This window comes from Arachis duranensis, chromosome 2 (assembly GCF_000817695.3).
Source record: "Arachis duranensis cultivar V14167 chromosome 2, aradu.V14167.gnm2.J7QH, whole genome shotgun sequence".
NCBI classification, from domain to species: Eukaryota; Viridiplantae; Streptophyta; class Magnoliopsida; order Fabales; family Fabaceae; genus Arachis; species Arachis duranensis.
Genome location: NC_029773.3, coordinates 91327658 through 91337765, shown reverse-complemented (window position 1 = coordinate 91337765; position 10108 = coordinate 91327658). Strand labels below are relative to the sequence as shown.

General features: G+C 28.7%; 2 protein-coding genes across 2 annotated transcripts; both read left to right on the top strand.

Annotated features, from left to right (window-relative positions):
- The first annotated feature begins 3853 nt into the window (after positions 1-3853).
- LOC107476111 (agamous-like MADS-box protein AGL80) lies at positions 3854-5249 on the top strand. Its single transcript, XM_016095859.3, has 2 exons — positions 3854-3923; positions 4268-5249. Exon 2 carries the CDS (start codon positions 4268-4270, stop codon positions 5225-5227), a length of 960 nt encoding a protein of 319 aa, XP_015951345.2. The 5' UTR covers positions 3854-3923; the 3' UTR covers positions 5228-5249.
- Positions 5250-5603: 354 nt separating this feature from the next.
- On the top strand, positions 5604-8734 carry LOC107476043 (uncharacterized). The gene is made up of 3 exons (XM_016095787.3): positions 5604-5896; positions 6710-6886; positions 8449-8734. The coding sequence occupies exons 2-3, from the start codon at positions 6735-6737 to the stop codon at positions 8522-8524; spliced, it is 228 nt and encodes a 75-aa protein (XP_015951273.1). The 5' UTR covers positions 5604-5896; positions 6710-6734; the 3' UTR covers positions 8525-8734.
- Positions 8735-10108: the final 1374 nt, after the last annotated feature.

Sequence of the window (10108 nt, the reverse complement as noted above, 5' to 3'; positions counted from 1 at the left end):
AATTATTAGGAGTTTTTATGATGATAAAAAAAGTTTAATATTTAATTTTATTAATTTTAAAAAAAATCAGCATATATAAAGCAAGAGGATGCTCCCATAAAAATGCGTAAAACATCTTTTTGTAAAGACATTTATGTGTCTCATTATTATTAGACATATTAATGAACCGGTTATTTTTTAATTTCTTAACAAATTAGAATAAAACTAATTTTTTTTATAACAATAACAATAAATGCAATTGTTATCAGATCACTGGATCATTTTTTTAAACAAAAATTAGGAATATATTTATTTTTTTTTATCAAAAATTTAAACATGATTCGGTTTAGATTATGTAAATCGATCGAATCAAATCGGGTCTAATAATTATAATGCGAACAATTGAGTTTATTATTGTTGCTATAATAAATCGATTTTGTTCTGGTTTCTTAAAAAATAAATTATTAACCGGTTTAATAAATATGTAAAATAATATCATGACACATATAAACGTCTTAAAAAAAAGAAGACATTTTTAGTATCTTTATTGAAGTGGTCTTCATAAAGCAAAACAAGAAAAGGGAAATGGAAAAGAACCTATAGATAATTTAAGCAAACTCAAAAAGAAAAAAAAATTTAAAAAAATATTAGAGTGAGATATAATTTTTTATAATTTTTATAATTTAATTTTTTTATATAAGTGATTTTATAGAAGATAGTCAACACAATTGTTTAGGCATATTCGGGCATCCGAGTTATAATAATCCATTATCACTATTATTATTACTATAGGAACCACAAAGTTATTGAGTGGCATAGAGAAGTGATGAGAGGTCTTAATAAGTAACATTATTAATGAAACCCTATTTTGTTGTGATAGAAATATGACATGATGATAGGGTTTGACTAATTAAGTTGAAAGGAGATGGAAGAACACTAAGGTTCACATATTAAAACTTTATGTATACATCCACAAGGATGTGTCATGATTGGTTATGGAGAAGTTAAACAACACATTTCATAAAGTGGCAGACCACACTCCTAATTTGTGTGGTCATCAAATATGGAACACGTATGAATAAGGTTGCTTTATTATTTTGTGTTATGATCAATACTCCAATATGTATTGTTGTGTCTTCTAGAATGAATTTAAAACACTCTCTCAAAGTCAAAGACTTTTAAAAGATCTCATTCTCAGCATGCATTATGAATTTGAAAACTCAAAGTTAAGGAGTTTTAGACTTTAGTCATTGCATCATGAGAAGATATATAGTTGTTGATGTGATCAAAAGGTTTTTTTTTTTAAATAATTTAATGTTAAATTATTTCAATTTAGAGTTTTGTTTTATTTATTTATATTTGACATAGATTAATTTTTGTTTCCTTTTTTTTCATAAATTAGTAATCAAATGTGCACTAATGCTAAAAATAATCTTTGAGGCTTGGTCAAGTTATTCTATGAAATTTGTAAATAATTTTATCTTAGTTCATCGTCTTTACGAAAAAAATTTTTAGTTTCATTTAATTTGATTTATTTTTTTAATTTTTCTTAATTTTTGACTATACACTGTTAAATAAATATTTTTAATGTATTGTTTTAAGAGATTCCTATTTTTTATTATGTTGTCTTGTTTTTAAACATTTTTATATTTTATTTTTTAATAATTAATGAAATATAATTTATTATCTTTGAAAAAAATAAAAAATATTATTGTTTGGGCACATAATAATAATAATAATATTTATTACCTTTTGAAAGATATTTGAGAGACATACATATGCATAAATTTTAAAGAGTGTGTCAATGTGTCATTCTTTTATGGTCTCTATATATGTTCATTGGTTTTTTAATCCTTGTCACAGTAATTATGTGTCTCATTCTTAATCTTTTTGGAATATTTGTTAGGCATAATATATATTAACTTTATTTCTTTGTGGCTAATCACGCATACTGGTTCCTTTTCATTCCACGAATGCATCTTCCCCAACTTTCACTATAGATTAATAAGAATATTTCATTTCTTCTTTTTATATGTTGGATTCAATTTTATTCGTTGAATTATTATAGTCACTAAATTAATTATATAAAGTTATCTTAATCTTGTATATGTGTCCATATTTAATTTGACATACTAAAGGTTAAGGTGGTAAAGATTGAACCTATCATCCCACTTTTCTTGCCTATGTATATATATAATAATATATCAAAAATATTATTTATACACTAAAATTAATTATCAATATATTTATGTATAAATATACGTGTAATTTAATTTATTTTTAATGTGTATTTATATTCTAATATATATTTTATATTGATGACCGATTTTAATGGTTAATTTTAGTATACACATACAAAGTCGATAATATATAATATGGTGTATTTTATGACATCCATAAAATTTTGCAATATTTAAAAAGTAGAACTAAAGTTAAAGTTATATTTTTTATTATTTAATAATATTTTTAACTAAGCAATAAAAATGATTACATTAAAAAATATTGTCAATAATAACAAAATATTTTATAGCATAAAATTCACCTAATAATATAATATATGTATATGTATATTTTTACTCCGAAGGTTCATTAGGAGATATTTTTGGTGGAAACTTTATTTACTATTGACTATTGTGGGTGACAAGACAAGTCTAGAATGTGCAACACAGCATAATATAAGGTGTGGGCATTGTCAAATTGTCATCACAATATCGGAATGAATATCTTGAAGCCATAATATTTATTTGGTATTGCCTATAGTTGACTCAATGGATGCAATTCCTCCATGGATATAAAAAGTAACCAGATTCTATGTTTCTTGGTGGGTCTTCAAAAATGATGAACAAGAAACAACATGCCCATGTGATCAAAATGCCTCTATGGATTATATGTTCCTAATGTTTGATGAAATTATTTTGTGAAATTTAAAAGTTTGCATTGGAATTTATACCTACTAAGTTGTTAGATTATTTAATATGGTTATTTTTATATATTTTATGTTAGTGATATAATTATTAATATTATCTTCTTTTATCAGTTTTTAGAATATGTGATTTTATAATATAATATCATAATTTTGTGATAGAAAGATTTAGAGTTTGATCTTTGATAAAAAAAAAAAACATAAGGCAAATAAAGAAAAAAAATACAAAAAAAGAATGTTAGAGATATAATCATTAATGTTGCTAATAATATTAGAGATATAATTTATAACCATTAATATTGTCTTCTCCTATCAATTTAAGTTTTTAGAATAAATAATTTCATAATATTTTAGAATTTTTCTACCAAATACTCTTAGAATACAAAAATTGAACATTTAAAAAAATAACTAATTTTTTTTACAATATTAAATACATCAAAATGAACCATATATTTTGATTTGAAATAATGCGTTATTTTTTTGGTTATGAAAACATATATTGTTTCAAGAAATGTACATATTTTTTGGGTGATGAAAAACCATACATTTTAAAAACTATAGATAAATAAAAAAAATTAGCCCGGTCCACAAATTTAATCAAAATGGGCTTAAATTAGTTGAACTGACCCATCTTTGGATTTTGTGTCGATTTGTTTCTTATGAATCCTTGCAACATTAATTATAGTCCCTCTATTTTGTGGTTGAATTATATAAATATCTACATTAATTAATTAAATATTCGGTCAATATGAATAAATCTTTTGTACATAAATTTATAATAGGATTCATCTCCTCGATGGATATATTTCTCAATCAAAGATTTTCGGTAATCTTTAAGTAGTGATGGCCAAATATTTTTTTCTTTTTTAAACAAATCGTATTTCCAACAAATAAGAAAAACTATATATATAAGAGGCTAGTTGGGTTTAATGAAACAATATGATAAGTTGATGTTTAGTTTTCACCAATTCACTTCATATTTACTCAAACAACAATCTGAGGTCAGCCATTGAAGCCGAAGGTATTAATGTTCTTATTTCTATTTTATTCAAAATTAACATGAACTTTAGTTTACATGTATTTTCTTTGCTATTATCTTCTTTCTTATTTTCTTTCTTGTTTTTGCTTATCTACAAGACATGTTGTAGCTATGAATGGTTTCTTAATTTTCTTTTTTGTTCGATTAAAATATAATAATTCTTCTTTTGTATTTATTTTTTTAATAATACAATTTTGACAACCTTGAGAATTAAGAACTTTGAATGATTTTTTTATTTTTTTTTTGTGTAATTATGTAATTAATTTTATATTATGATTAATAATGATATATATGTTTAATATTTTGGAATATTTTCTTAATTTTAGATGGGTCGTGGAAAAACGGTCTATGAATGCATCAAAAACGAACGAGAACGTAAAATTTCTTTCATGCAAAGAAAAGATGGAATCATGAAGAAAATTGCAACATTTTCAAAGTTATGTAAAGTTGAAGCTTGTCTAATTATTTATGGAGATGATTCTTCTCAACCAATGATTTGGCCACAAGAACATTCAAAGGTGCAATCCATAATTGAAAAATACGAGGTTCAAAAGAACAATGAGACACGCCCCATAATCTTTGATGAAGAAGAATTTTTCAAGAACAAGAAGATCATGATTGAGGCTGAGATTTCTAAATTGAGAAAGAAGGTACTCAAATTCAAGTATCCTACCATGGATCCAATTTTTACCACCTTAGATGGGAACCAATTGATGGAGTTCATTGCTTTGGTGAACACTAAAATTGAAGCTTGTAAGAAAAGAATTGACATGTTGAAGGAGAGTAATCAAGATAATGGTAGCAACTTCAATGTTGACCAAAGTCAAAGTCAACTCAATTTCATGAACAACATTCCTAATCATGATTATGCTCTTCATCATGATAATTTGGTATATCAAACTCAAAACCCTAAGTTTGATCCAAATGTTACTTATTTTGTGGCAAACAACAATGGGGTGATTATGGATTCTACTAGCCAAGTTAATGTGTCTCTAGATTGTTCTACTACAAATCAAGTTGCGGTTATGGATTCTAAAGAAAAGAATGTTATTGTGGATTCTACAAATCAAATCAGCAAAGATGGTGATCTTATTAATTGGGATGATTTTATTGAGGTTGAGAATTGGATTGATCAACTTCAATATGAGACTAATTTAAAAGACATTCTTTCTCATCAATCTCAGAATGTGTCACAATCTTCACAAATCTTGCCACCAATAACAATGAATGGATTTTTGGCTGATGAGAAGAACAATAACCACCAATTCCAGTCATTCAACATGTAAATGAAGTAGACTAGAGTTGCAAATTGAAATATTTGTTCATATTCTCTTAATTTAGCACTAGCAAGTGTGTTATTATCAGTGTTGACTTTGTCTCATTTATATAAATATTTATAATTTCGACCAACAATAATATTTTGATGATAGTATTATATATTCAAAGTCTTCACTATTATAAAGCAAATCCTTTTTTTTTTTGGTTAACAAACCATATGTTTTTCTAGCTGCAAATTTATTACCAATTTTTTTATTTTTTATCATTTTTTTTGAATCTGATTAAAGATACACACTTTCATATAAAAAAAGCCCAAGACTTTGAACCCAGAAACTAAAACCCTAATTGAACAAAAAAAAAAACCCTAATTGAACGAAAAAGAGGAACAATTGCTCTCACTGTTCTCACTCACCATTCCTTTCTTTCTCTCTCCCAGCCTTCCAAACGCGCTTCCCCACCTTAAACCTTTCATCTCCTTCTTCTTCTTCTTCTTCTTCTTCTTCTTCAGCTGGCAGGTACAAAGGACCGAAGCCAAAACGCGACTTCCTAGCCCACTGGGTATCCAAAAACGACGACGTCGTTTGCACGCTTCTTATATACGTTGGTGCTGCCTTCCTCTTCACCGTCCTCGTCAATCGCGCCCTCTCCCGCATTGCTCCCGTCGCCGATCCCGGCAGGTGAGATCCATTATTTTTCATATCCAATCTCCATCTCTTAGTGTCTTATTTAATCAATGAAAATGTATTAATTAATTTTAAAACGAAAATTGAGCCCCGTAATTGAGGGTTTTAACTTTAAATTGGTTGATGTAATGTCGGGGAGTGAAACAATCCAAACGCTCATCTAACTTACTTTGAAATTTCTAATTTTCTAGCTGATCATGTGCAGTCTTGTGTTTGATTTACCGTCAATTTTAAGTGAGAAAATTTTTTTCTTTGGTTTTCTATGGCTACAATCATGGCGTCTTTTATTCATCTTATTAGTTGTATTAGCCAATTATTTTTACTGGTCCCGGATTTTACCTTTTACCTATCACGACGGCGGCCACGCTGCCACCGTCTAGGGATAGTCACAATCGAATGTTAAAAATCAGGGAGGGAGAAGATCTTTTTGGGGTTTGGTTCGGGTGGGTTGGGGTTGTGGGTTTGGGTAGGGTTTTCGGGTTTAGCCCAGGACAAAAAAACGACACCCAAAATGGCAAAAATATTCCAAAAATAAAAACATAATACCGCATGCATAGTTCATTAGTTCTGCTTTGGAATTCTACTCCTGGAGAGGGAGTGATAATCACAGCGACAGAGAGGGGTAGTTTGAATTGGGAGGCCGGTTCGGACGGGTTCTGGATCGGGTCTTTTCCGGATTGTGGCCCGGGTGTGTCTGGCCTTCACCGTGTCCAAGAGAAAAAACGCTATTTTGATTTTCTCTCCTCACTGCACTGAAAGTAGCAGCAGCATAAACATCATAAAAAAGCATTTTTTTAACCCCTCCAGGGTGGTGAAATCCTTCGCTGTTATTATGGGTTTGACGAATTTCGTGCTGACCGTGGCTGGTGTGAGTGCGGTGGTGCTTCTTCTGAGGAGCGACGTGAAGCAATCTGCCAACATATTCAGGCGCAATGTTAAGCACATCCGTAACTGGCTCGAAGAAGAAACCGCTGCTTCTTCCAAGTGAGTCCCCTTTTCCCATTTTCTCTCTGATTTCCATCTGAGTACTTTATTTATTCTCGTCAAGTTTTGATCTTGTGTTCTGGGTTGCTTCTGTTTTTAGTTTTTCGGTTGATGGTTTTGTTATTGAAATTTTTTGTTTTTTGGGGGGTCTTAGGGTTTACGGTTTAGGAGTGGGATTTGGATAACATAGAGTGATTGGTTGGATATTGGAATTCTGAACTTGGAAGCTTATGTTTATGGATTATGTTATTTTGTGTTCAAAGTTAGTTTATATTTGATTGTAGAGAGTGAAGTTCTATCATTCTTTCATAGAGGGAAAAATTGATACATTGCATTGATTTTCAATACAACGTTGTATTTTATTATTAATGAAAAAAAAAAAATATGTTGGTTAGTATTGGGTTGATAAGGCAAATATACAAGGAAAAATATTGGTCATATTACATTTTCATTTAAAGGAATTTTACTCCTAAAAAAATTAGGTGGAGAAGGCTAAGCTTTGACCTGGAGTAGTAAATGGTATGGCGGTTTTGAAATCCAACCTTGCGGGTGAGGTTTGTCTAGTAATCAGCTCACTTTTGCTTAGCTAACTACCTTTATGTCAAAATCTGCTTATATGGAGAAAGCTAGAAAGAATTGGTGTCGCTTATCGTAAGTAATCATGCCTAAGGCTAAGGGTCTTGGATTTTGATGGTACTAGCATTGTTAGCATATGGATGACTAACTATGGTTGTGTTAGAAATATGTTCCTTTAACCTTTTTGTTTTTCTCTCTTTAGGGATTGTTACTTGTTTATGATACAGTACAATGGTGTCGTTTTGATTCGTGTAGTTAGCCCTAGATACAACGGGAAAGAGCTTTCTCTGTAATGCATTTTTTATTTTTAGAGCTACTGCTTTCCCACTTTGAGAAGTACATTTGATCCGAGTGTTTCTCTTGATGGAAAACTGCATGTTTAATTGGTAGTAAGACCAAAAACAACAGTGTCGAAGATTGAAATCTGTTAAGTATCATAATATAAATGAATTGGATCAATGCTATTTTCCAAATAAAACACCTAATCCAGAATATGTCGGGGAACATACCATGAACTTCGCATTGATTTATTGACTTGGTTGTTAAGCAACTACTGTTAGAAATAAGGGGAACTTGGTGCATAGGACTCTGATCTGGTGGGTTTAGGGAGAGTAGATATTTGTTGCCTTATTCTTTCGTGTAGAGAGGCTATTTCTAGGATTTGAACCCATAATCTCCAACATTTGCCCTCTAAATAAATGCTACTAGAAATAAACTTAGAACTATTGATTTGGTTATTAAATTAGTAAGTCAAAATGTATGTTATGAATCTACCAGAAAATAATTTGATGGCTTTTTTGTGATTTGGAATTGCACTTTAAAGCATGTTTGTCCTAAACCTTAAACCTAAACTTGTATATCTTCATTTTTTTATTTTTCTTCTTATATTGCAACGTTGACATAGGCGATACTTATTTATTCCGTCGATTATACATAGACTTAACAGATTTTCAGATTGTAATATGTTCTTGCAATCCTTTTTTCAGGGAAATGCAGAAATCTGCAAAAGAATTGGAATCAAAGGTGCCTCCGAAAGAGACTCCTAAGGAGGACAAGCACTAGATCTTTATGCAAAGTGATGGAGTTTGTTTAGTGCAGTTGTTCCTTTTTTTGTTTCCCTTGTACTGGGTTCTTATGAATGCATGTTTTTTTGTTACTAAAATGGATTCATCATCTATGTCTGTTGATATAAAGTATGAACTCTTTCAGACCCCTATTTTCTCAATCTCATATATACATATCCATCAATAACAAATTCATAGTTATTCCACATTTCTACATTCCCATTTAATTTTAGCAGATTTGTTTTTGAATTGAATGACCATTTCAGGATGTTGATTTAAGTAAATCTATGTACCTCCAAAATGAAGAACCATAGCAACGGTTTTGCCGTCCCATTATCTACAATCTTTGTGTCTCGAGTTAGGAGCCAAACACTACCTTGTTGACACCATAGTCAAAATCAAAATTTGGAATTAGTTTTGATGTAACAATAAGATTGCTATGTTTAACTTTACATTACTTGAAATGCATGAGTTAATCTTAGAAACACAGATTCTACTTGCTAGTTGCAAGATTAAGGTTGCATTTATTGTTAATGGTGTTATTGTATAGGGGTTTTATTTTTGGCTCCTAATATAGAGTTTGTTGAAATCACAAATACAGAAATATCAAAAGAAAATGTCACTGTCATTTTTTCTAATTGTCTCAAAGTAGAAATTGTTTATTTTTATGTTTTTCTCATTAAAGAATGATATTTATGAGACGATTATCAAACAATCTTAAAGTTTAAATAATAATAATAACGTATAATAATCTTATATTTTGTAAAGTATAACACTAGCTTCTCTTATAAATATAAACAATAACAATATTGATTAGTATAACAAATCAAAGAATATTATGTGTACTATTATCTAACATTATTATTGATCAATATAATATATTGCAAAAATTCTAACTAGTGCGTATAGACAATGATTAAGAATTTAAGATTTCAAAATGATTTTATTTATTTAATAATTGATATCAATATTTTATATGTGACTTGTGAAAGGGATTTTATTATTATAAACAAAAAATTCTAGTATTATCACTCCATATTTTTTTTTTCCATTTATGCTAAGCGAACATACCAAATTAGCCAATCATAAAAAAATATATTAAAATATAAAAAAATATTTTAAAGATGAATTAAACAATATATATATATCAATCTCGCTACATTACAAACAGCATTTCTGCCAACTCTTATTTATAACTGTATTTAATAGAAATGTCTTTGTGGATGTGTCTGATAAAAATGTCTTTTTTATAGTTGTGTTTAATAGAAGTGTCTTTATAGATATATTTTCTAGATGTGTCTCTTTATATGTGTTTAAAATATAATAATTAACCATTATTGGTAATAAGTTGGCAGATAATATGTTGGTATTCTATACTTTTTCTATATATAAATATATAGTAACTAATTTGATAGCTGTTTTTTTTTTTTGCACATAATATTTTTATTTTCTTTCACATAACTTGAAAAAATTAAGAAAGTAAATAACATAAAAAAATTTATATTAATAATTTTTTTAATACTCGAACCCAAAACCGTTGTCCTAACATTTATTCCCTAATTAACTGAATCATTTATTGGCA